The sequence below is a fragment of the Rattus norvegicus genome, chromosome 11, assembly GCF_021556685.1.
Source record: "Rattus norvegicus strain SHRSP/BbbUtx chromosome 11, alternate assembly SHRSP_T2T, whole genome shotgun sequence".
NCBI classification, from domain to species: domain Eukaryota; kingdom Metazoa; phylum Chordata; class Mammalia; order Rodentia; family Muridae; genus Rattus; species Rattus norvegicus.
Genome location: NC_141544.1, coordinates 80,728,429 through 80,755,927, shown reverse-complemented (window position 1 = coordinate 80,755,927; position 27,499 = coordinate 80,728,429). Strand labels below are relative to the sequence as shown.

The 27,499-nt window shown below is 45.3% G+C and overlaps 1 protein-coding gene across 2 annotated transcripts; it reads left to right on the top strand.

Annotated features, from left to right (window-relative positions):
* Positions 1 to 27,499, top strand: Muc13 (mucin 13, cell surface associated). Of its 2 annotated transcripts, none has more exons than XM_087575414.1 (12): positions 1 to 232; positions 4,265 to 5,092; positions 8,569 to 8,694; positions 9,848 to 9,954; positions 11,210 to 11,265; positions 12,926 to 13,092; positions 16,115 to 16,237; positions 17,120 to 17,240; positions 17,989 to 18,026; positions 20,071 to 20,155; positions 23,917 to 24,112; positions 26,414 to 27,499. In XM_087575414.1, exons 1-11 carry the CDS (start codon positions 184 to 186, stop codon positions 24,110 to 24,112), a joined length of 1,896 nt encoding a protein of 631 aa, XP_087431540.1. In that variant the 5' UTR covers positions 1 to 183; the 3' UTR covers positions 26,414 to 27,499.

Below are 27,499 nucleotides of genomic sequence, written 5' to 3'. Positions count from 1 at the left end.
GGGCTCAAGTGACCTATCTCTGAGGCTAGAAGCAGCCTGTGCCATATGACCCAATCCAACAACGAATTGCCTTTGCCTATATCAGTTAATGAGTAGACTTTGGACCCGAAAGACAGTTAAAACTCCCGGCAGCTAAGGAGAGGACCCATTTCCTCCTTGGATTATCAAGCAAAAGCAGCTAACATGAAAGGCTTCCTGCTTCTCTTTCTCTGTCTCCTTTTGGGGACCTCGGGTAAGAAATTTCTTTTTGTTGTTTTGTGGTTGTTTCTGTAACGTGGTGACTTGAGTTGGCATCGTGGTCTCTGAACTACAAACAGCAGGCTTGACCCTACGACTTCTTACAGCTACTGAATAAGTCTGGACTTGGGACCATTTCTTGTGTAGCTCAGTTCAGAGACTCTGACGTTTTCATCTGTGACCCCCAAAGACAGCAAGAGCAAAAGAAGTGTCTGGCTGTCATTGGGACACAGCAGTGCAGAGGTTTGCCTGAAATTTGATAAAGTTTGACTCAGTATTTCAAGGATGAGGTATCAAGCTGGATCTGTTCCGTGATCATTGGAGAGCCAGGCCTGCATGGGTGGGGGAATGTGTCTGTTTCAACCGACACTTGAAACTGGAGATTGCTGGCCGAAAGGAGCAATCCCAGTGAGGATTAGACTTCATACAAGTGTTCTTCTGGACTGGGGAGAGATTATTTGGGTTTCAGTAGGTAAGGAATTTGCCCACCCGTCTGAGAGAAATCCAGGTCTGAAAGCCGGATACAAAAAAAGGAATAAGGTATTTGAGGCGGTGGAAAGGGGGAGAGAAATTGAGTTCAATGTAAAGGACCATTTGTTTTGCTTTGTTTGGGGGACAGAGTCTCATGCTAAACTGAATTCTATGTACAGTAGATGAACTCTGATCCAACTGCCTTTGAGTGCTGGGTTATGGGTATAAGCTAACATACATGGCAAGATATGAGTTTTTGAAAATTGTTACTACATTTAATTACCACACATGTGAGATCAGAGGAGAACTGGTGTCTCTCCTCCCATTGGATGAGTGGGATTGAACACAGGCGGTCAGGTCAGCCCTGTCAGCAAGCTTCTTTCTTCTCTTATTGAGCTATTCCCTGGCCCAAGATTTTTTTTTTTTTTTAAATCTGGTTTTGGGGTTGGGGATTTGGCTCAGTGGTAGAGCGCTTGCCTAGCAAGCGCAAGGCCCTGGGTTCGATCCCCAGCTCCGAAAAAAAGAATAGAAAAAAAAAAATCTGGTTTTAAGATTGTCGGAGAGGAGCTGTCCTAACAGGAGGGTAGGCCTCACCAGATCTCCCCTGCTAAGCCTGGGGCATGTGCTGTGGTCAAGCCTTCAGGTCCCAACAAGAATAGATAAGATTTATGTGACTTTCAGGAGTCACCGTGAAGAAATGCCTTCTGTAAGACATAAGGGTACTGAGAAGGGAATGCTTTGCTGAGAAGGCTTGGGAAAGTGGCTAGAAGTTAGAGACCCATAGTCGTGGACCTCAAGGTACCTTAGAGGTGGAGAAAGGAGTCTTGGGCCAGAGAATTCCCCCAGCAGGGTACAGGGGCAGGCTCCACACTTCAAAGCGAGGCAGGCAGGGATCCAAATATGGTGTAGTCAATTACTAGCTGTAGTTTCTCCCTACGTGATCATAGAGGCAGCCCATGGCAGGAAGCCAGTCGATATTCACCTTGGGTACTTAGTGTTGCATCTGCCATTGGACCCAGTATTTAAACATTTGTGTTTGCTCTTGTGGGCATATGTTGTTTTAGTAATGCAGACTGGGTGTGAGATGTTCAGGCCACCCAGAAATGCATGTAAAGGAAGGGAGTACCTGCCCCACCCCAGCAGCCTACTGTCACGTAGACTACAGCGGACAGGTTTGTTTTTGAAGAAAACACATTTTCCATTCCTACGGAATCTCTAGTAGAGTTTGGCGAGTGGGTGCAGCTGCCGTGTCAAGCTCGAATTCTATGTCCATCTTAGCAGTTGAGGACAGGAAGTGGATCTGGTACACCTTCCGCCTGTCCCACCTAGAAACGTCATAAGCACTTCCTGGACAATGAGGACATGCTCAGATGACATCCTAAGCCCCCTCATCAGGAACCATTTGCTTTCCCTAAGCACTAGGGCTGCCCTCTCCCATGGCATCGAGTGGGAGCCAACATCCCTTATTATCAAGGACTTCTGTCTGTCAGAAGCATTTTATTATGGCTCTCAGCTAGCATTAGGTAGCATATACTGTGGATAGATGGTGGCCCTGGAGTGTTCTCCAGAAAAGAGCCCACAGAGGGAACATTTTTTTCTTCTCATGTAAGCCAATAGTTGGCACCCTATAGATGCTCTGTAGCTGTAGGGCTGTTACTGTTGTGTTGGCTAGAAAGCAGCTCTCAGATCTGAGGGAACAGGAAGATGGGCGCTGGGACTGAAGAGGTGCCTCAGTGGCTAAGAGAGTTCACAGTACTTGTAGAGGACCTGGGCTCACCTCCCAACTGGACCTCCAGTTGTATGGGATCCAGTACCCTCTTCTGACCGCCCGCCATAGGCTCATGCACGCCTCTCCACAGGCCTCTGGCAAAGTCATAGTTAAAGCAGTGTCATGGACAAGTAGTCTTAAGCAATGTCCACGAGCTCTTCACATGTGGACATTCATGTCTGCCTCACAGGGTCGCATCAGGCATAGGGTAAGCCCTTGATAAATGAGAAAGTCCCAGGAGACGTGCGGTAGTGGGCCACATGACTGGCCAGCTAGTGACTGTTTTTCCTGGCCATGGGAAGAATAATTGCTTATCTCTTTGTCCCATCTGAGCTACTAACTGTCAAACCCTGTCCAAGGTGAAGAACCAGGCCTTGCCTGGCGGATCTGACCAGGCCAGGGGGGAATCAGAGTGAAATTAACATTCTGTATCACAAGGCTTATGAATGGCTTCCTCTCTACAAAGATTTTCGTTTCATAATTTGTATAACCAGTTGTCAATGTCTCTTCTTAGAGACAAGAGGGGTTCCAGGAAATGGGTCACTAAATGGGTGACTAAAGGGCAGTCTTCCAGGCTTCCTGGGGAGTTCTAGGAGCAGTGAATGCAGCTTTGATGTCTGTCAGAGTCTTTAAGACAAGGACCATTTATTTATCTTATTCTCTCAAAGTAGATGTGTCTAGAGAAATGCACCAGAAAAAAAAAAAAAAAAAAAACTGGCCCAGCACTCAAAAAGATTATGAATTTGAGGCCAGCTAGACTGCATAGCAAAACCTGGCTCAAAAAAACCAAAACAAAACAAAAACGTGGAACGACTATCATCAGCACTCAATGAGGTGTTTCTATGTAATTATTCTTTTAAGGCCACCTTCTAAGGTCCCCTCAACAGAGGAAACTGCCCCAATATGGACAATGGAAGCCCCGAAGAAACCACTTCCTGGTGGTAACAGCGCCACCTTCTGGCACTTTCAATTGTCTTCCTCTGAATTTCCTGAGAATTTATTAAACATGGTTTCCCAAAAATAGATTTAAATTTTGCTACTTCTTGGTACTAATCTCTCTCTCTTTTTTTTTTTTTTGTAAGTTGAGATAGTGTCTCCTGTATCTCAGGCTAGCCTTGAGCTTGATAGGTAGCAAAGAATGACCTTGAAGTCCTGAGCATCTTGCCTCTGTCTCCAAAGTTCATATACGTATCTCAGTGTTTTCTGTTTCCATTTTCATTTTTTTTATGGCACAGCCTCATGTAGCCCAGGCTTGCTTCCACGGGAATATCCCAGCACTCCCGACTTGATACTCTTCATAAATGTCATCACCATAGCTCTACGCTCAGCCCTCCGCAAGCATTGTTAAGCTGCATTAGGTGTCGTAGTTTTCAATAATACTTCTCATTTTTGTCTGTTTATTTTTTATTTTGCTATGCTTAGAAGTAACCATGTGTTTCCACTTTTAGCATAATCATATATATTCGTTTTCCCAGAAAATCCCAAGTTGAGTTTTGATTAGAATTAACGGTAATTGCTACTATTTATCTAACACACCCTCCTCTGACATTTGGCTTCCTTGTTCCCTTAACCAAAATCACAACAGCCTCAAATATGATGGTCCACCCGAGAATTTAGCCAATGAGACCACAAATAGTTCAAGTCTGTCCTCTGTGACAACCAAGTCTGACAACAAGTCTGGTACAATTCAGACCAATGGTAATTCACCTCAGCTAGCTGGGACAAATCAGTTTCCTGGTGGTACTAGCTCTTCCACGGTGACTAACAGCACTAATTCTCCCACCACAGGACTGACTCAGTCGTCTGGTGGTGCCCCTCAGACCTCTGGGGCAGCTCAGCCTCCTGGTGGTGCCAGCTCTCCCGCCACAACACCGACTAAGCCCACCGGTGGCTCACCTCAGACCTCTGGGGCAGCTCAGCCTCCTGGTGGTGCCAGCTCTCCCGCCACAACACCAACTAAGCCCACCGGTGGTTCACCTCAGACCTCTGGGGCAGCTCAGCCTCCTGGTGGTGCCAGCTCTCCCGCCACAACACCGACTAAGCCCACCGGTGGCTCACCTCAGACCTCTGCGGCAACTCAGCCTCCTGGTGGTGCCAGCTCTCCCGCCACAACACCGACTAAGCCCACCGGTGGCTCACCTCAGACCTCTGCGGCAACTCAGCCTCCTGGTGGTGCCAGCTCTCCCGCCACAACACCGACTAAGCCCACCGGTGGTTCACCTCAGACCTCTGGGGCAGCTCAGCCTCCTGGTGGTGCCAGCTCTCCCGCCACAACACCGACTAAGCCCACCGGTGGTTCACCTCAGACCTCTGCGGCAACTCAGCCTTCTGGTGGTGCCAGCTCTCCTGCCACAACACCGACTAAGCCCACCGGTGGCTCACCTCAGACCTCTGCGGCAACTCAGCCTTCTGGTGGTGCCAGCTCTCCCGCCACAACACCGACTAAGCCCACCGGTGGCTCACCTCAGACCTCTGCGGCAACTCAGCCTTCTGGTGGTGCCAGCTCTCCTGCCACAGCACCGACTAAGCCCACCGGTAGTTCATCTCAGACCTCTGGGGCAACTCAGCCTCCTGGTGGTGCCAGCTCTCCCACAGTGACTAGCAGCAGTATCACAGGTAAAAGTGGTCCCTGAAAGTCGTTTCACCAGGGTGCACAGCACCGAGGGCTGTGATGTGTCAGTTCCTTATGGTGAGGAAGGGGAATGGCTAGGGGAAAAAAAAGTTCAGTCCTTGTTGGAGGAACCCCTCAGTGAGCCCTCAGTTATGTTCTTTCCCCTCCTGTGGCTTAAGCTACTTGCCAACTGTGGAAGATGTTCTTACAAGTTTAGTCTTTGTGAGAGCTACCCATGGGAGAGCCGGAAGTAGCTTTGGGTTCTCAAAAAATACAGGTTAGACTAAGCACTGGCTTGTCAGCCACCTTGATCCTCAAGGAAGAAATCAGCTCTACCCTGGAATCAGTCAGGATGGTGGCTGATCACAATTCCTAAACTAAGTCAAGCCTTTGATTTTGGGCCCAAGGGTTAAGAAGCTAAACAATGACTGTCCTCAAATAGCTGTTGGCTGACCAGGGCCAGAGTGTGATTGGTCATAAGCCAATGATACTAAACCACTTGATGAGGTCCTCTAAGCTTGATCCAGAATGAGTGTCAGCAAAGTTTATCAGAGAAAAACAGATAGTGTATATTTTAGGCTTTGTGGGCAACACACGGTCTCTGTTGAAACTGTTAACTTCTGAGGAATGAACTTGGCTATATCCCAATAAAAATTTATTTATAAAACTAGGGGCCGGGGATTTAGCTCAGTGGTAGAGCGCTTGCCTAGGAAGTGCAAGGCCCTGGGTTCGGTCCCCAGCTCCGGAAAAAAAAATAAATAAATAAAAGGTTGGTTAGTTACAGCTCCTGGGCCATAATTTACCAAGCACTGACCTAGAGGACTCCTCAGACTTTAGAATTTAGACTTCAAATATATCGTGTCATTCTCAGAAAAAGAAACTGAGGCCCAGAAAAGAACAGTGACTTGCCCAAAGAGATAAGTTTGTGTCTCCCTACACTTCTGATCACTATCCAAGTTTTCCTTGGCAGATCTAAGAAGTCAGTTAAATCAGTAAATAGAACTCAGCCATGTGGACAGCTGTGGTGGTCTTAGGAACGGGAGCGTCTCTAGGCTTTCTCTGCTTCCTCCACAGCAGTCCTTCATGACCTCCTCATGCTGGCTAGCATGAGGCAAATTGCTTCTCTCTTGGCTTCAATGAACTTACTTAAGACCTTGGAATCAATGTTGGTGGTGGCAGCGAATGCCTTTAATCCCAGCACTGAGGAGGTAGAAGCAGGTGGATCTCTGAGTTCAGGCCAACCTGATCTATAGAGCAAGTTTCAGGACAGCCAAGACTTCACAGAGAAATCCTTTCTCAATCAACCAATCAATCAATCGATCAATCAATCCTTTATAACTAAGGAGTGATGCTCAAATCCCTTCCATCTCTAACATCCTGTGATGTATTCATTCCTCCACCAATCACCCTCCTGAGTTTGCCCTTCCTTTCTAGAAAGAAAACATGTCCTGATGTCCTGATGTCCGGAGTTGCTTGTTTGCTGTCCCCAGAGAGACCCTGCATCCTATTTCTCTTTGCTATGGGGCCGAATCTTTTTTTTTTAAAGCCATTTAGTTTACTTAACATACCTGACATTTCTGGTATGGTAGCACACATGTAGTCCCAGGGCTTGGAAGGTTGAGACAGGAGGATCAAGTGTTTGAGGCTGCCCTTGGCTATGTAATAAGTTTGAGGCCAGCCTGGGCTATCGGAAACCCTGCCTGAAAAGTTGAAAAGAGGAGCCAGTGAGATGGCACAGCTGATGTGCTGGAGTTTGATCCCCAGGACCTACACAGTGTGCCCATCCATCCACCTCACACTGAGCAAAGAAATGAAAGAGTTCTTTTAATTAAAAAAATCCAATCAAACAAAAACACATTAGGCCCATGGCTGTGTCAGTGAAGCTTAAGCAGGACAAAAGGGTGTGCAGTTAAAACGAATATCCTTTTCCCCTAAACCCTGTGACCCTTAGAGAACCCTGGAAGCAGCCGCTACTGCCAGTTCCTTGTGTCCCCCTAACCTAAGCAAATGCAACAAGTACATCTGCTTCCTCATCTCAGGGGAGCACGGTATACATTCTATATCTTAAAACTAGCCTTTCAAACCGGGTCAAGTGGCATGTGTCCTCAGGGGACAGAGGCAGGCAGATCTCTGGATTCGAGGCCAGCCTCCTGCTACAGAGCAAGTTCCAGGACAGCCAGGGCCACCCAGAGAGACCCTGTCTTGGAAAACCAAGCCAAACAACAAACAAAGGAACAAAAGATCTTTTGGAAAAAAAAATCTCCAGAATTTGTGGAGATGAAGAAAATGATAAACCAGTGGCTGAGGCTATAGCTCAGTGGTAGGGCACTTACCTAGCATGCACGGGGACCTGGGTTCAATCCCCAGTACTGCAAAAAGGAAGGAAGGATGGCAGGCCAACCAAGGTCATCGTGTGCTCACCTATGGAAAGTCCCTCCTTCAGTCTCACCAGTGTCCCAACAATAGGGCCTGAGCCATGAGTGTCCAGCCCAGGAATCTAGGTCAGAGTATAACTTTTCTTTATTCTGAATCCTCCCCTGCAGAGTCAAGGGTGCAGTGTGTCCATCCTTGCTGCTCCCCCTAGAAAGCTACTACTGGGCTGACGGGGCATTCTACCCTAATTGTACCTGATTTCATGGGGTGCTAAACAGTGGGAGGAAGTTCACCGGGTCAATCCGCATTCTTTTTCTTCTTAATTGTTCCCTTTCCTCCTTGGTTCTTTATTTCTTTTGAGACAAGAGTCTCCTTCCATAGCCCAAGCTGGCCTGAAACTTACTCTATAGACCAAGCTGATCTCAAACTCCCAGAGATCCAACAATGTCCACCTCCTAAAGGCCAGGATTAAAGGCGTGTGCTACCATTGCCTGGCTTTCTCTCCTTTTCTTCATGGACGTGGGACAGCTCTGCTCCTCAGAATATGACATCTAGTTCCCCCCTGGAACTTCTTGTGTCCTGCCACACTATTCTGTCAAAGGCTGCTTTATTTGCAAAGGGTTTGGGGAGCCTTACTTGGTGTTTGGGAGCGGGCACTGATGCCCTGAAGATCTGAAGAGCCTCCTCTCCTCACAAGTAGAAAGATTCTATTTTTTTCTTCAAGCAGGGATCTGTAAAAGCAGATTGGTAGCAATCAGCAAACACTCAGCCCCCAAACCATAGCATCAGTCTTCTCCATAGACGGAAGCGAACACAGTGTTTCCAGGTCTTCTAAAGACGCAGTATAAAGTCATATGATCAGGGACTGGAGGCCAGGTATGGTGATGCACACCTTTGATCCCAACACTTGGGAGGCAGAGGCAGGCAGATCTCTGTGAGTTCGAGGCCAGCCTGGTCTGCATAGAGAGTTGCAGGGCAGCCAGGGTGAGACTGTGCCTCAAAACAAAAGCAAGTAGTTCCAGAAGGAGGATGTAAAAAGGGAATGAGACTCGCCAGGAGTTAATGGCTGAGTTCTTTGGATTTGTAATATCTTTCTCCTCCGTCTCAGGTTCCAATGATCCTTGCAACTCTAAACCCTGTAAATCACCTGCTTCTTGTGTCAAGCTGTATGACAGCTACTTCTGCTTGTGTTTAGAAGGCTACTACTACAACAATTCTTCGTCATGTGTGAAAGGTAAGCTGCAAAGGGTAAACAAGGCAGGGCCCTGTGTCTCTTATATCTGAAGTGGGATTTACAGAGATTTCAAACAATAGTAAAAAGGGGCAGAAGAAAATCTGAAGACAAGGAAGACCAGGGAAGGGTCTGCTCTTGTTCTAGCCAATCCTGGGGAAGTGGGGGCTAGAGTAAGGCAGATTTGTAAGCTAGACTGGAGGTCTGGTGTGGGCTGAACCTTCCCTCCGCTGCTTCGGAATGTGCTAGACAGCAAGTGCTGCCGGGTCCCCTGGAAACTGACTACCAAATAAGAACTTGCCTAACAGCGTACAACTGCAACCGTGGGACACTGAGGCAGAAGAAGAGAGCAGGCTGGGAGTTTGACCTGAGCTGTCAGAGCTCCAGAAATGGACTTAGAAAGTGCCTCAGTGTAAGCTGGGTTAGGTCACCCAGTGCTACGGACCCCAAAGCCTGCTTGCTTTGGTTCTCCTCCTGGGGGGCGCTAAGACACAGGGACCACCTAAGACCACCAGAAAAATATGGATTTTTACATTATAACTTATAACAGTTGCGAAATTACAGTTATGAGGTAGCAACAGAAATAATTTTGTGGTTGGGGATCACCACAACATGAGGAACTGTATTCAAGGGTCACAGCATTAGGACAGGTAAGAACCAATAGTTTAAATTGATATTTTTTGTTCTGCCTTATAAGTGGAAAATTACTTTTCTTGCTACAACAGGCCAGTTGTATAGGAAGCAGATGGACTATGTTGCCTACAATAGTTAGAGGTATGTCCCCCAAAGTTTGCATTTTTAGCACTAATAATCTGATTTCTGGGTATCTGCTCTATGTAAATGATGCCCTCCCCTAAAGTCTTTCCATTTTAAATAGCATGCACTAAGTTCAAGAATAAAAAAACAAGCCAGAGACAGTGGCACATGCCTTTAATTCCAACACTTGGGAGACATTTGAGGTCAGCCCAGTCTACAAATGCAGTTCCAGATCAGCCTGTGGACAGGACTACACAGTGAGACCATGTTTAAAGTGGGGAAGTGGAAAGGAAAAGAAAGAGAGGGGAAAAAAAAGAAGAAAAGTAGCACACTTTAGACACAAAATTGCAATGGCCCTATTGACATTAAATAATTCAAAGAGGGTTTGCCTGATTTCCAGGAACGACATTCCCTGGAGAGATTGGCATGAGCGTAAATGAAACAACTGACTTGGAAGATAAAAACTCTGTGAACTATCAAACTTTGCACAGCAGTGTTGTTAAGTTTGTAAGTATTTTCCCACTCTCTCGTCTATGAAGTCTCTTCCTTCTCAGCAAAGCGTGGGGCTGGTCTTCATGTGGCAACATGACACAATTGTGCTTTTTGTTGGCCAAGTGAAATGTACCCCTTGGGGCTGGGGATTTAGCTCAGTGGTAGAGCGCTTACCTAGGAAGCGCAAGGCCCTGGGTTCGGTCCCCAGCTCCGAAAAAAAAGAACCAAAAAAAAAAAAAAAAAAAAGAAATGTACCCCTCCTGGTGGGCAGGGATTCTTCCCCAGGGATTCTTGGGCCTCCGTATAGTTGTACACCTGAGACAGAGCAGCCAGCTATGCCTCCAGAAGAAAGCCCGCAGAAAGTGTCCAGAAAGACACTACTCCAGACCTGCCTGTTATAGACGCTATCGGTGTGGTTTTAAAAGAGGAAGAGTTCTAACAGTGTCTTTTGAAATAAATTATTTTGCTGGGTGTGGTAACGCAGACCTTTAATCCCAGCAGAAGGCAGAGCAGGTGGAACTCTTGCGTTCCAGGTCCACAGAGTGAGTTCCAGGACAGCGAAGGCTACACCAAGAAACCCTGTCTCAAAACCATCCCATGGGGTGGGGGTGTGTGTGTGTGTGTCGGGGCATGGGGAGCTAGGAAACTCTCTGTAGTATTCAGCCAGCCAGTGTTTAGACACCCGAACTCAGTCAGGAGAGTCCAGAAGGTGGTCATTCTTACAGTTTCACAGAGTGTTTTTTTAAATTTGGTTTTAGAGAACATTTTTATGCTATTGTTCTTCTTTTTTAAAGAATTGTTTATTTTATGTATTTGAGTACACTGTAGCTGTCTTCAGACACACCAGAAGAGGGCATCGGAAGGTTGTGAGCCACCATGTAGTTACTGGGAATTGAACTTAAGATCTCTAGAAGGGCAGTCAGTGCTCTTAACCACTGAGCCATCTCTCCAGTCCCCATATATATATATATTATTGTCCAAAGATAACATTCAGGGGTTGGCTTTCCTTCCACCTTGCTGGGACATGGTCTCTTGTTTCTGCCACACTTTGTATTTTCCAAGCTACTGAATGATTCTCCTTTTGCTGCCTCCCATCCTGATATAAGAAGGGAGAGAGAACGAGGGAGGGAGGAAGAAGTAAGGAAGTGGGGAGGGAGGAAAAGGGGAAGGAATGGAGGGAGAGAGGGAAAAAAAAAAAAGAAGAGCTGTTTAAACCCAGGATATAATTTAAATGTGTTCTCCTTGTTATCACATCTGTTTCCCTCCACAGTTTGAAAACACGTTTAAGAAGACTGACTATGGACAGACTGTGATTCTTAAAGTGAGGTAAGTTGGCTTTGGACCGGTGAGGTTCTTTGGAGGCCGCATGTTTTCCCTTCACTTCTGTTCTTCTTGAGTTCCCATGTCACAAGCTGTCTTGTCTTAAGTGATAAGTCAAGAAGAAATAGCCGTGGGGCCGGGGAAGTGGCTCAGTTGGTAAAATGCTTGCCCCACAAGAACAAGAAACTGAGTTTGGACCCCCAGTCCCTATATAAAGAGCCTCACTCAGTGGCCCAGTACTTGGGGGATGGAGACAATGGGATTCTTGGAGCTCACTGGCCAGCCCACCTAGTCCAATTGGTGAGCTCCAAGTTCACTGAGAGACTCAGTCTCCTAAGGTAGACTATCCCTACCCCTTCACGGGTGGGCCTGCAGGTCTACGAAGGGCCACGGTGTTCCAGGATGGGGTTTGCTAATGTCATCAAGGATAAAGGCTACTTTAGGGGACAACAGGAGAACTTAGGCGACAATGAGAGGTCAACTGGCTACTATGCTCAAAACTGCTTCCTGATCCAGGACAAAAACAAATACAACACACTCAAATACACTTATAGACTGAACAACTAAAAATAATATTAAGGTGGAAAGCAACTGACAGTCCATGCCTGTCTCAGGCCTCTGTATGCACGCATGTACACACACACACACACACACACACACACACACACACACACACACACACACACATACAAAAGAAGAGGTGGCTAGCCAGATCACTGCAGAGGGAGCCATGTGACTCAGTGCTCTAAAATCCTACTGACTCTAGCCAGACCAAGCAGGCTGTGGCCTGAAAAGGGAAGCTCTTGATGGTTGCCCACCATCTTGTTCACATGGACCAAGTTATCGTATGGATCAGTTTGGTTGGATCTTTTGGTTGCCAACCATACCTGGTTTGAGAACTCCTAGTACCTTCCAAAAGAGTGTTGTTCGGGGGCTGGAGAGATGGCTCAGCAGTTAAGAGCACCTGATTGCTCTACCAGAGGTCCTGAGTTCAATTCCCAGCAACCACATGTTGGTCCACAACCATCTGTAATGGGATCCGATGCCCTCTTCTGGTGTGTCTGAAGACAGCTATGGCAGACTCACATACATAAAATAAATAAATAAGTCTTTAAAAAATTGTTTTCATGGGCTGGAAAGATGGCTCAGTGTTTAAGAGCACTGACTGCTCTTCCAGAGGTCCTGAGTTCAAATCCCAGCAACCACATGGTGGCTCACAACCATCTGTAATGAGATCTGATGCCCTCTTCTGGTGTGTGAAGACAGCTACAGTGTACTCACATACATAAAATAAATAAATAAATCTAAAAAAAATTGTTTTCGGGGGCTGGGGATTTAGCTCAGTGGTAGAGCGCTTACCTAGGAAGCGCAAGGCCCTGGGTTCGGTCCCCAGCTCCGAAAAAAAGAACCAAAAAAAAAAAAAATTGTTTTCATTATAGCTTTCTCTGAGCACACATCCAATAGAAGCCAGCAGGTTGAAAATTTGACAGTGAATTCCCCACCCCACCCCCGGGCCTCCGTATGTGGTCTACAGCTGTGGAGACAGGACAATGGCTCAGGGCTGGATGGAGTGTACCCAGCGGACTTGGGTATCAGGGAGGTTCAGATACTATTTGTGGACTACCCAGTTTGATTTATCCATCGGCACCTCTAATTTCTCTTTTAGCAAAGACTCTTTAATGTCATCAAGATCTGTGATGCGTGCTGCTACGCAGACAGTCTATGTATCAGTAGTAAATATGTTTGGAGAAAACACAAAGGAGGATGAAGAGAGTGTAGCTTCTGTGATCAAGGAGGCAGTTAAGACGGATAACAATGTGGAACGCTATTTCCGTAAGTACTAAGTGATTTTATTTCAAGTTTGCCTAAAGATCTAACTTTCAAGTCAAGAGATTGATTGCCATTTCCAACCCCCAGCCTCTGTGTGTGTGTGTGTGTGTGTGTGTGTGTGTGTGTGTGTGTGTGTGTGGCCCAGGCTATCCTGGGATTTATTCTCTAAACCAGACTGGCCTTGAACTCAGAGACAGCCTGCTTGTGCCACCTGAATGCTGGGATTAAAGGTTTACACCACCTCTGCCCAGTTCCAAATTCCTCTTTTTAAAATGACTTTATTTAGTTAATTTATTAACTTAGTTATTTTTTTAATATTTTAATTTATTACTTAGTTAAATTATTATTCATTTTCAGGATTTTTAATTTATCATTTAGTTATTTTTTAATGTCTCTCCCTCTCTGTCCCTCTGTGTGTGTGTGTGTGTGTGTGTGTGTGTGTGTGTAATCTGGAAGTCAGTCTCTGCAGGTGGTGTCCCTCAGGAGCCATCTGAGTTTTGGTCATCTCCCTGAGGCTGGGGATTAAACCTAGGATCCCCTGAATGCTAATCAGGTGTTCCACACTGAGCCACCTCTCAGAAGTCTACATTTTTTTTAAAGATTTATTCATTTATTATATATAAGTACACTGTAGCTGTCTTCAGACACACCAGAAGAGGACATCGGATCTCTTTACAGATGGTTGTGAGCCACCATGTGGTTGCTGGGAATTGAACTCAGGACCTCTGGAAGAGCAGTCGGTGCTCTTAACCGCTGAGCCATCTCTCCAGTCCCCAGAAGTCTATTTTTTTAAAGCAGGGTCTCACCTCACATATCTCTGATCTTACTGATTAGGTTAGGCTGGCTGGCCAGTGGACCCCAAGGTCCCCCCATCTCTACTTCCCAAGAGCTAGAGTTACAAGTGGGCGCCACCATGCCTGCCTTTTTTTTCCATGGTTGCTTGAGATTGAACTCGGGTTCTCGTGCTTGGACAACAGCACTTTTTCGACTGAGCCATCTCCTCTACCCCTGAGTTCTGTTTTTCAAAGCATGAATACATTCACTTAGAGTTTCCCAACACCTTTTCTCTTTCTTTGGGGCTTTACAAAGATTCTTTCTTACCGTGCATCATGTTTTAGGACCTAGAGCAGAAATATGCTGAGACAAAGCTCTCCTATGAGGCCTACCACTGCTATCCACTGATGTATTTCTTCTTGGGCTCCAAATTTTGTCTAGAGTAGCAGTGGCCCCTGTGTGCCAGGCTCTGCTTTGTTTGGGGCTAGATAGGACTTAGCACACACATGAAGAAATCAGCATGGGCACTGAGCACAGGTAACCGTCAGCTAAGAATAACTTACCTGTTTCTCAGGATAATCTTGGGGACACTCCCCCTCCAGCTGCAGTTTCCTCATTTCTACTCTCCTGAGTAATTGCTTCACTTATAATCCCTTGTTTTCAGAGCTGAACCTAGTCAGTGTCAGCTCTGAAAAGTGCTTTTTGGACCATCTCTCTAACACCTTGCTCCATTCTGAAACCGGTCATGTGTGGTTAAGTGGATTAACCTAGTACCCTAAGCTGACATCTAGAGATAACCAAAGCAAACTGCCCCAGACGAAAGCCAATGCCTCAGCACGCAGAGGAGGCCATGTTTTACTACTGCTCTTCAGGTTTTGCCACAAAAATGTATTCTCTTTCTCTAGATTTTGAATCGAAGGTTGTGCTGGCTAATTTTATGTCAAACTTGATCCAAGCTAGAGTCACCTGAGAGGAGGAAACCTCAACAGAGACAATGCCTCCTTAAGATCAGGCTGTAGGCAAACTTCTAGCATAATCAGTGATTGATGGGGGAAGGCCTAGCCCACTGCAGGCAGGGCCATCCCTGGGCTGGCGGCCCTGGGTTCTATAAGAAGGCAAGCTGAGCAAACCAGGGGAAGTAACAGTCCTCCATGACCTCTGCATCAGCTCTGACGGTTTCTCCAGGTTTCTGCCCTGCTTGCATTTCTGTCCTGACTTCCTTTGATAATGAATTGTGATGTGGAAGTATAAGTCAAATAAACCCTATCCTCCTCCATTTGCTCTTTGGTCACAGTTTTCATCACAGCAGTAGAAACCCTGACTAAGACAGAAGTATTTTCAAGCTGCAGTGGGTTAGTTACAGCTGGGTCTCTTTAGACCACTTTAATACCACTTGTCTAACTCCTACCCTCTGTTCCAGTCCCTTCTCAGATTCACCTTCTCACCCCAGCACTTGCAATCCTTACCCAGACTAGCATTCTTTAAAGGCTGTTTGTTCTCTCATAGCAAATTCCTGCTTAGCATCTTCCAGAAGATTCTCTAGCCTAGGAATAAAAGCTAGGGGCTGGAGAGATGGTCAGTGGTTAAGAACACTTGTTTAATTGTAAAAACTGAACTGGGGCTTGAATTGAGCAACCAGGTGCTTAACAAATGCCTTTAACTGCAGCTCCAGAGAATCTGTCACTCTCTCCTGGCCTCTGTGGGAACATACACACATGGCATAACACACACACACACACACACACACACACACACACACTGTAAAATTAAACAAATTTAAAATGGTGTCAAAAGCCGAGTGTAGTGGTACACACCTTTAATCCCAGCACTCAGAAACTCAGGCTGGATCTCTGAGCTCCAGCCTGCTCTACAGAGTGAGTTCTAGGACAGCTAGAGCTACACAGAGAAACCCTGCCTTGAAAAACCGAAACCAAAACAAACAAACGAAAACTAAAAACTTTCAGTGTCCGTAGCCTAACTTTTAAATGTCACTGATCTACAGATGAACAAGATAATGTTGTGTGGGTGTGTGGGTGCTGTCATTTACATTAGCTCCTTCTTTTCTCACAGCAGACATGGAAACAAGACTTCTGAGCACCATTTTATAGGTGAAGGAATTGTGGACCCAGAAAACTCAAATAACTGAATGATTGCATAGAGAAGGGGTGAAATGCTGTCATGAATTATCTGTCTGGGCTTCCTCAATGTGCTTTTTTTAATTTGGTGTTTTTTGTATGTATGTCTCCCACAGAACAAGATCGGTGTGATTATTATGGCTGTGTGAAGAGTGGCAGCAATGTTTGCCGGAATGGTTTACAATGCACGTGCAAACCTGGGCTGGAGAGACTGAACCCGCAGGTTCCTTTTTGTGTTGGTAAGTTTTACAGCTGCTTCCAAACTTTCTTCCCACTCTTATTCCACCCTCTAGTATTTTCCAAAGACAATCATGGCTGCTTTGAGTTTCCATGTATATTTTGACTTTAGCCTAGGATCTGGGTAACAGTTGGTGTGGTGACCATGGTCAGCTTCACAAAGGGTACATCCTTATATTACTTAGAAAAAAACGAGGCACAAAAGTGTAATCTGTTACACGTCACCTCGGGGTTAAAGAGATCGTCTCTGGGGTGGTGAAATGACTCAACCAGCAAAGACACTTGCAGAGCAAGCCTGGCAACCCCAGTTTACTCAGTTTACCTGAGAGAGCTGACTCTGCCCATAAAGTAATTTGTCTTGTGACTTCTACATAAGTCCTGTGGCATATGCTCTGCACCACACACACACACACACACACACTACACACACACACACACTACACACACACATGCACACACACACGCACACACACATACTATACACTATACACACACAGACACAGACACACACACACACATACACACACATACTACACACTACACACACAACCCACATACACTATACACTACACACACCACATATACCACACACATACACCACACACTTTTCTCCTCCTCCTCATCCTCCTCCTCATCCTTCTCCTCCTCCTCTTCCTCCTCTTCTTCTTCTCACATACCACACACACCACACACATTTTTCTTTTCTCCTCCTCCTCTTCTTCTTCTTCTTCTCCTCCTCTTTCTTCTCCTTCTCCTTCTCCTTCTCCTTCTCCTTCTTCTCCTCCTCCTCTTCCTCTTCCTCCTCCTCCTCCCCCTCCTCCTTCTCCTCCTCCTTCCTAAGAGATTGTTTCTGGAAATGACCTAGAAATCACTCTGTTTCAAAGCTCCAACATGTTCTGAGCCCTGCAGTGCAGAGGAGAAGCAGCTATGCTTAAAGAAGGATAATGGAGCGATGGAGTGTGGGTGCATGGCAGGCTACCGGAAGGCGAACGGGAAATGTGAAGAGTAAGAAATCACTTCATCTTTATCTTGTCACAACATAGCTAGGCCAAAGCTTGCAGTACATGTGCGAGTTGAGTGTCAGGAAGCTGGCATGGGTTGGCAGGTACAGCGCATCTCTGTGTCATCACCATCCAAGAAGGTTTTTTTTTTTTAAAAGATATATTTATTTACTTTATGTGTATGAGTGCTTTATCTGCATGTATACCTACATGCCAGAAGAGGGCATCAGATCCCATTACAGATGGTTGTGAGCCACCATGTGGGTGCTGGGATTTGAACTCAGGACCTCTGGGAGAGCAGCCAGTGCCCTTAATCCCTGAGTCATCTCGTCAATACCCATCCAAGAGTGTTTGAGCATTCTGTATTCCTAGAACACCAGTAGGTAAACCTATGGTGCAACAGTTAGAAACATGTTAGGCCTATTACAAAATGAAGAAACAAACCTGAATGAATGGTACAGGCCCTTGAGAGGGTCCATCTACTCCATGCTTTTACCTGAATGGCCAAGCCTTCCTCAAGTTCAGAGGCAGTTATGTTCAGCCTGCAGCAAATAAGGCCACACTGGATTGGGTGCACCTCACCTTGCAGAACCCGGTGGAAGATGTTCTTTTGAGAAAATGCTAGCATAAAGAAGATGGTTGAAAGAACAAGGAAGGACAGAATGAAAGGCAGATGAGAAGGGAGAAATGGAAATTGGGGTGAGAATTAAAGAGGCTCTTTAATGTGGCTTACTACTGTGAATGTGTTCCAGGTGTCCTTTTGGCTACAGCGGGATGGATTGCAAAGACCGTGAGTATAGACACCCTAATCTCCTAAACATCCAAGAAACACACTTAGACTATATCCAGAGTCCTGCCCACTTTACCAAAGGCTTCCTGAATTCACTGAGAGAAAAACTCAGCTTCAAGTTTGTCTTCTGGGCCCTCCAGCCCACATTCACCTGTGTTAGAAATAACAGGACTCAGACCCAGGGGTGAGAAGGTGGCTCTGAACCAACGTAGGACCAGAGAAAGGAATCCTCAGTCATATACACAAATTCTATATTATAGATGGTATGTTCAAAATGTTCAAAAATGATGCGTATTGGTGAACAGTTTAGAAAACAGGCACTTAAATTGTTAAGCAGGTTTTATCAAATTTCATTCATTCATTTTGGAGACAGGGTCTTACTATGTAACCTGGGTGGCCTGAAACTCACTCCTGTACCAGGCTGACCTCAAACTCAGAGATTCACCTCCCTCTGCCTCTTGAGTACTAGACTAAAGGCCTGTGCCACCATCACTCATATTAGTGGGTTTTCTAATGCTTTTCAGGCTGTGCTGGGAACTGGTTTGTATGTTACGTTTACAGGCCATCTTATGGTCATATTTCAAGAGCCCACAGCAGCCAGGCATAGTGGTGGATGTCTGTATTCTTAGTGTATTGAGACAGGAGGACTGCCATGAGTTTAAGGTGATCCTGGGCTATATAATAAAAGCCCTTATCTGGGGTAGATAAAGAGTGTAGACATGGGGCTGGAGAGATGGCTCAGTGGTTAAGAGCACTGACTGGTCTTCAAGAGGTCCTGAGTTCAATTCCCAGCAACCACATGGTGGTTCACAACCATCTGTAATGGGATCTGGTGCCCTCTTCTGGCCTTCAGGCATACATGCAGAGAGAATACTGTACATGTATAAAAATTTATAATAAATAAATTTTTTTTAAAGTTAAAAAAAAAGAGAGTGTAGACATTAACAGACTTGTCCCTAGTAAGCCATTACCTGCCCCCTCTACTGGTGACATGTTTAACCTGCGTCTAGACCCCCTAGCTTATGAAAAGGGGGTACTTTGGGGAGCAGGCAGAGGTAGGAGAGATGGAGAGAGAGATGAGAGACCTCAGCTGAGATTCCATCCCGCAAAGCCCAGGAAGACCATGACCCCATCAGTCTCCTTTGTGTCTGCGATGATTGTGTGCTGCAGACGTGCTTAGGGCATGAGGACAAGGAGAGGGTGGCAACAGAGATGAGCAGCTGCCCCGCCTGCCTCTGCGGGGCTGAGAGACAAGAACCTGATGGAGCTCACAATGGGAGCCACTGGGAACACAGCCTCCGTGCAGTAGGTAGCAGGACCCACTCACCGAAGGCCGTTTGTTCTAGTTTCATTTCTGCTGCTGAGACCAATACTCCGGCCAAAAGCAATATAAGAGAGAAAGCTAGCTGAGGAGTGGTGGCTCACGCCTTTAATCCCAGCACGTGGGAGGCAGAGGCAGGCGGATCTCTGTGATTTCGAGGCCAGCCTGGTCTACAGAGTGAGCTCCAGGACAGCCAAAAGCTACACAGAGAAACCCCGAGCGTGGGGGGCTGGGGGCTTTTTGTTTGGTTTATAATTCAGGTTACAGTCTATTATTTTGAGGAAATCAAGGCAGGCACTCAAACATTGCACCCACAGTCAAGAGCAAAAAGAGAAGGAACACGGGGATCCTTGCTTCCTGCTCTCTTGCTCTCAGCAGCTCTCTTCTCTCCTACTGTTCAAATCCCTGCTCAGGGAATGGTGCTCCCCACAATGGGCTGGGTCTTCCTGTATCAATTAACAGTCAAGACAACCCCTGACCCAGACGTATGCCACCAGCTCAACAGATTTATTTATTTATTTATTTATTTATTTATTTATTTTTTCCGGAGCTGGGGACCGAACCCAGGGCCTTGTGCTCGCTAGGCAAGCGCTCTACCGCTGAGCTAAATCCCCAACCCCAGCTCAACAGATTTAGATAATGCCCCATTAAGACTCTCTTCCAAGTTGTGCCTTGTTGCCAGTTAAAACTAACCAGGGCTCTTTTCTGTCTTTTCCCTTTCAGAATTTCAGCTGATCCTCACCATTGTGGGAACCATTGCTGGAGCTTTCATCCTCATCTTGCTAATTGTTTTTATCGTCTCCATGAGGTATGGGGGTGGATAGACGCCACTAAATACACTGCTCCAGATGTCCTAGACACTCATGGATGAGAAAGAGGAAACAATATATTTATTATATAAATTCTATTGTAATTATTATATTTATATTACATCATAGCTAGTATGTATATAACATAAATATATTAGTATATATCATATATTATTATATAAACATTATAATATATAATATATGATATAAATGTAATATAATATATAAAATAATATTTGTGGTATCTATAATAATGTAATAGGTATAATATATTGATATATGCATTATTTATATTTTAACACATTATAGTTATTATTTATATATTATATATAAAATACTTTGAGAAAAAAATCATAAAAATAAATCCTTTAAAAAGAAAGAAAATTATTTAAGTTTCTTTTATATTTTTTTTTTTGGTTCGTTTTTTCGGAGCTGGGGACCGAACCCAGGGCCTTGCGCTTCCTAGGCAAGCGCTCTACCACTGAGCTAAATCCCCAACCCCAAGTTTCTTTTATATTTATATATAATAATATATTTGCATATAACATATTTCTATATAACATAAATAATGATATTATAAATATAAATAATGAATAAAATAATATATTTATATGTACTAAGTTATATATTTATTATACATAATATATAATATGTAAGTGTATGTGAGAGAAGGTGTCCAAGGACTCCAGAAAAGAGTGTCGGATACCCTAGTGCTGGAGTTATAGCCAGTTGCAAGCTACCCAACCTGGGTGCTGTACCCTGAGCTCAGACTCTCTCCAAGAACAGTATATGTTCTTGCCCATTGAATACCACCGTTCAATGACCTTTACTTAATTCTATCTTTTTAAGTGATATTATGTAGATGGTTAAGTGTACTTTATGATTAAAATTTTTTTGTTCAAATTGTTTCACATCAATCAGACCCAATAATCAGTTTTTTATAGCATTAAACAACTCTTCCCTAGGCCCCGTGTGGTACTGCATGCCTCTGATCCCAGCACTTGGGAGGCAGAGCCAGGCAGATCTCTATGTGTTCAAGACCAGCCTGATCTACATAGTGAGTTCTAGGACAGCTAGGGCTATGCTGTCCTATCTCAAACAACAGAAAAGCAACTTTCCGTTAGCACTTTTTAACTCAAGTTATGCCTAACTGTGCATATCTATAAACTCAGTACTTGGAAGGTGGAAGCAGGAGGATTAAGAGTTTAGGGATATCCTAAGCTGTATAGCAAGTTTGAGGCCAGCCTTGACTATATGACAGTCTGCCTTACAAATACAAAATCGAGGGCTGGGATTGGGGCTCAGCTGGTAGAGTGCTTACATAGCCTGCATGGAGACCTACATTTGTTCTCCTGCACAGCATAAACCAGGTGTCTTCCCAGCTCAGGATATAAAGGCAGGAGGCTCACAAGTTCCAGGTCATCATTGGTTACATAGAGATTTTCAGGCCAGCCTCAGCTCTATGAGATACTCTACAAACAAACAAACAAACAAACAAACAACAAACATGTATTTAATTCCACTGATGTTTTCAGATTAACTTCCCTCAAACCAATCCCCTACCTAGGACTCTGACAGTCAAAGCATCCTCAATAGGGTTCTAAAGAAAATTCTGCAAGAAACCCTGGGTTTGTTTTTTTTTTTTTTTTTTTTTTGTGGTTCTTTTTTTCGGAGCTGGGGACCGAACCCAGGGTTCCTAGGTAAGTGCTCTACCACTGAGCTAAATCCCCAGCCTGAAACCCTGGGTTTTAAAGTAGGAAGCTCGCCCATCTCTTTGAGGCTCTTGTTCAGCTTGGTGCTGTCTGTTTCTTTTCTTTTTTTTTTTTTTTTGGTTCTTTTTTTTCGGAGCTGGGGACCGAACCCAGGGCCTTGCGCTTCCTAGGTAAGCGCTCTACCACTGAGCTAAATCCCCAGCCCCTGGTGCTGTCTGTTTCTTAAGGGAAGGGAAATGTGCTCCCTTTAGTCATTCAGCAATATTTAGCAATGCTACAGCTCTCCCAGCAGCCAGCCAGAGAATACTGCGACCTTTTTTCCTTCTACAAGTGACAGTGGGATTCACTCTGGGAAAAGCAGCTACTGTTATCCTAACATTTAGCTCAGACCTTTTCCCACTGTAACTGTAGAAGAACTGTATTCAGTTCTTGTTTTGTTTTGTTTGTTTCTGTTTTTGTTTTTTTTTGAGACAAGGTTTCTCCGTGTGTAGCCCTTACTGTCCTAGAACTTGTTCTGTAGACCAGGCTGGCCTCAAACTCACAGAGATCTACTGCCCGAGTGCTAGTATTAAAGTCATGCACTACTGGTAATTCTCATTTTTTTTCTTCTTTTTTCTTTTTTTCGGAGCTGGGGACCGAACCCAGGGCCTTGTGCTCACTAGGCAAGCGCTCTACCGCTGAGCTAAATCCCCAACCCAATTCTCATTTTTTTAATTGTATGCATTTAAGGTGTGCAATATGTTTGATGTTAACTCTTCCCACATGGCTGGTTGAACCCCACAATATCTAGCTCTCTCGCTTCTAGGAAGAGAGGCGGGAACATCTCTGGTTTGGGAGCAAGCCTATGTCTTCTTTTCTTAGGGTAGCTGGCTGACTATCCTGGCCCTCCAGGGACCAGAGTTAAAGAATTGGGTGGCCTTGTGACAGCTTCATAGCATGGCTCCTCCATCCCTACTGCAGAGCTAGGCTTTTAGCCCAAGTCCAAGTCACAGAGTCAAGGTTCTTGGGAACACAGCATGAAATTGTGCCTCCTTGATCAGATCACAGGGAAGAAGAAACTTTGCTACTCCTGGCAAGAAGGTCAAAGGCAGGATCCCCAGAGTAAGCTGAGCTGACTATATAACACATCAAATGATAGTCCCGATGTGACTGAAGCCCTGGGGTGGCGGGAGTGGCCTGTGTCATACATATAACTGTCCCTACCCTCTTGATCTGGAGAGTGGAACATGGGCAGGAAGACGAGAGATTTATAATCAGAGTTGAGATATGACGATGCCTCTGTGGATACAAAGGCTTACATTTGGCTTACAATTCTGATAGTAGAGACCCTTGAAGTGTCCCCAACTGGCCCTCTCATCTTGCCAAGTCTATCTCTCCTTTCTCCTCACTGTGTGTGTATGTGTGTGTGTGTGTATGTGTGTGTGTGTGTGTGTGTGTATGTGTGGTTTCTGTCTATTTGTATAAACACAGATATACCAGTGTGGGTACTATGCATGAGAGTAAAATATGGAGGCCCAGGCTTGATCCTAGACAGCTTCCTCTGTTGTAGCCTCCTGTATTAGCTGAGGCAGGGTCTCTCAGTTGCACCAGGAGATCTGGCTACTTTGGCTACCCAGCTTACTCCAGGGACCCCTGTCGGGGCGGGGAGGATCACACCCTGGTCCTCATACTTCTGTGGCAAGTTCTTCAGCAGCAAAGCCATGTCCTCAGCCTGCTTGTTCCTTTGCTAAGCTCATGTCAATCTCTTGAGATGTTTCTGTAAACATTTATGCAGCTCATGTCCCGGTTTCCTTTTCACTTCTCTTAGTTCCATAACTAGCTGAAAAGCACACTTAATGCTAATGTGGACCTGGGTGGGGGTAGCACACACCTTTGATTCCAGCAGTCAGGAGGCAGGTGCAGGAGGATTTTTGTGAGTTCAAGGCCAGCCTAGTCTACATAGTGAGTTCCAAGACAGCCATAGTGAAGCCTGTCTCAAAAAAAAAAAAAAAATCCCTTAAGAAATTTTGTTGCTGTCCCTAAGTCCTAATTAAATTTATTGATTATAGGTCAAAGAACAAAAAGAAGAGTGGAGAAGAGCAGAATCTGATTGAGGATGACTTTCATAACCTGCGAATGAGGCCAACCGGCTTCTCCAACTTCGGAGCAGACACCAGCATCTTCCCCAAAGTCAAAACAGGGGTCCCGAGTCAGACCTCTAATCCCTACGCAAACCACCGAAGCATGCCTCGCCCTGACTACTAGGTGAGTGCAGCCTCTGGCTTGGCAGAATGTGATGCCCAGGCTGAGGAGAGAAGCAAGACGGGAGAGGTGGCTCTTACAGAGGACCTGGGGCCTGTTCCCGGCACTCACTCACATGACGATGCATAACCATCCCCAACTCTAGGTCCGGTGGGTCCTGTGACCTCTTTGTTCCAGGCATGCACATGGTATGCACACATAAATACAAGGAAAACACTCGTACACACAAAAGAAGTAAATCTTTTAAAAACTATAAGCAAAGAGGTTCCAGCCACAGCCTCAGCCTCTACTTGGTCCCTAGCACTAATGGCCATCTACATGACATCAGCCCTGTCTCCGAATCTCTCAAGGCTTTTATTTCCTCTTTTATAAAACAGAGTAGCTCAGTCTTAGCATCCTGGAGGGGCTCTAACTTACCCGCTTCCTGGCTAGGAAGGTCGCTCAGCTGGAAAAGGTACTTGCCTCTGTGTCTGATGAGCTGAGCTCAGTCCCAGGACCCAAACACAAACTCCAGGATTCCCACAAACCGTTCTCCGGCCTCCACATGCACGGTGTGACGTTGTGTATTCTCCCTCCCGAGTATATAAATATGATAAATGGGCAAATAAGTAAATCACCCACTTCTAACCAGGGCCAATCATAATAGTTACTAAAGATGCAAGGAGATAGCAAGTTCAGGGCCCACCTGAGCTACAAAAGGAATCTTAGCCAGCCTGGAAAACTCAGTAAGATGCTGTCTCAAAAGCAAAGAAAATGATTTGATAGTGGGGCAGATAATAGACGAGGAGACTTAAGAACAAAAGTACAGGATGAAATTCAACACTTTACATTACTAACATGGTAATTAAATAAACATTATGAGGCCCTACAGACAGTTTATAATACCAAAATTAAAACGAAATTAAATTAAACTAAATATCCACTTCCGTGACTATGCCCTCACAGGCAACAGGCATACACAGACATACATGCAGACAAAACACTCATGCACATACAATAAAATTATATATATTACATAATTTATACATTTTTAGATATACACACATACATATATACTAGATAGATAGATGATAGATAGATAGATAGATAGATAGATAGATAGATGATAGATAGATAGATGATAGATAGCCTTACATCAGTCCTGCCAAGCAGTCTGTTTCAACCTTTCAACCTTCCAAAAGAGAAAAGGGAGTCTAACTGGAAACATTGTGTTTCCCTAGGGAGGATTGGGCTGGTGAGAAGTGGCTCTAGAGAGGACTGACAAAGGACTGAGGTACAGGGAAGGAAGAGGAGAAGGAGCCAGGGAAGAGGTAGGAAGGGAAGAGGGTATAGAGACAATTTGTTTAAAAGGGAGAAAAACTTAAAGATGGCTCAGTCAGTACAAGCAAGGAGACCTAAGTGCAGACCCCCAGTTCCATAAACGCTTAACCTCCACACATATATTGCATACAAGCACATACACCTACATGAACACGTACACACACACACACACACACACACACACACACACACACACACACACCAATGAATGAATCAAATACAAAAGAGACAGAAAAGGGTCTTAAAATATGGCTTAAGAAAAACAATTTAAACATTGAAACAAAACAAACAAAAACCAGGCTGGATATGGTGGCACATGCCTTTAGTACTAGCACTCAGGAAAAAAAGACAAACAGATCTCTATGTAAGTTTCAGGCTAGGGCTGGAGAGATGGCTTAGTGGTTAAGAGCACTGACTGCTCTTCCAGAGGTCCTGAGTTCAAATCCCAGCAACCACATGGTGGCTCACAACCATCTGTAATGGGATCTGTTGCCCTCTTCTGGTGTGTCTGAAGACAGCAACAGTGTACTTATATATAATAAATAAATAAACCTTTAAAAAAAAGTTTCAGGCTAGCCTGGGCTACATGTGGCTTCCAGGCTAGCCCAACTGAAGCAACATCTTGAGACCCTGGCACATAAAAACAAAACAAAACAAACGTGATTGAGAACACCAACAGCAGCGAAACCCAGGCAGCATCTGGAGAGGCTGAAGCTGAGGACCGCACATCTGAGGCCAGGTGTCAGTTACTTCATCCATGACCAAGACTACAACATGTAGAAGAGTTTAGTGAGGCTTACAGTTTCAGGTTAGGCTCTAAAGATCCTGCCTCAAACAGACAGACATACAGACAGAAGGGAGAATAGGGGGAAAGATGGAGAAGACAAAGTATTGAAATAACTGACAGATCTGTTGTCTCCTATTGCTGTCTGGAAATCTTTTCTAAGCCTTGTTTCTGTTTCTCTCTCTCTCTCTCCTATATAGAATGATAAGAATTTGGAACCTTCCCTAGCCCAGCTCACATGGTGATCTTAAGGACAAGGAGAAATGGACAGAGACAAAGGTTTGACCTCCAGCGTTCCTCTGCTCCGTTTGCTTCAACCTGTGTGAAGAACGCAGCTTGCTGAAGATACAACTATCAAATTAAATGCACATGGACACTATGAGCCTTTCTTTGTAAGAGTTGATTTTCTCCAGTTAGTACAGAACACTACAGCGGGGATTGGTGTGGGGATTTTCTTTCCTGGTGGGCCAACGGTTAGTGTTTCCAATCCAGAGGGAGCACCCTCATAGCTCATCCCTGAGCAGTGCCACTCCTGAGCTCTGGACTCTGGCTACCCTTGAACAGTCAGCTGCCTGTGATAGGGCCTCACTCCAAGGAGACAGGCAAGAGACAGAAACATCTCCCAGCTTTCTCAGGAGGACTGTGGGGACCCAGGTACCTTCAGATGAGAATAAGGAGGCTTGGACTAGCTCTATCTTCTGTGGGAACGTTCAAGTCTTTGACATGTTAGTTGGTAGGAAAAGCAGGGAGGAAAAACATGAGCACAGGTAGTAGAGAGAGACCAAGGAAGCTATGCTGGGAGGCTGAGGGAGGGAGAAGGTAGCAGGTAGCATCTTCTCCCTTGATGAAGTCCCTCCTCAGGCAGCAAATGGGTGCTCTCGGGCGCCGCCATCACCAAGACATAGATCCCGAGAAACCCATAAAAGCAGGAGTCAGTGTGAAGCCACTGTGACAGCACAGGCATTCTGTCTAGGACTCTGTCAGAGGGGCCGGGTGTTGTCCACTCAATGACGCTTCACTGGGCCTCAGCCTGCTCCATAATGGAAGCTTAGCAGTGGCCACCAACATGTACACACACACACACACACACACACACACACACACACACACACACAACCACGTGCGCACACACAGGATAGATACACCCATCATCTGTCTTCTTAAATGTTTATTGTGCCTTTGTGTCTGTCTGATGTCCGGTCTTCTTGAAGGGTATTTTTATTTGTTATTATTTGTTCTTGACTGTTCATTGTGGAAGCCAATGATATAATAAAATGTCTTTGGTA

Coding starts and splice junctions, on each gene's coding strand:
- Muc13 (XM_087575414.1), top strand. CDS start 184: ATGAAAGGCTTCCTGCTTCTCTTTCTCTGTCTCCTTTTGGGGACCTCG. Junction 5,093..8,568: donor GACTAGCAGCAGTATCACAG/GTAAAAGTGGTC, acceptor CCTCCGTCTCAG/GTTCCAATGATCCTTGCAAC. Junction 18,027..20,070: donor CGGGATGGATTGCAAAGACC/GTGAGTATAGAC, acceptor TTTCCCTTTCAG/AATTTCAGCTGATCCTCACC.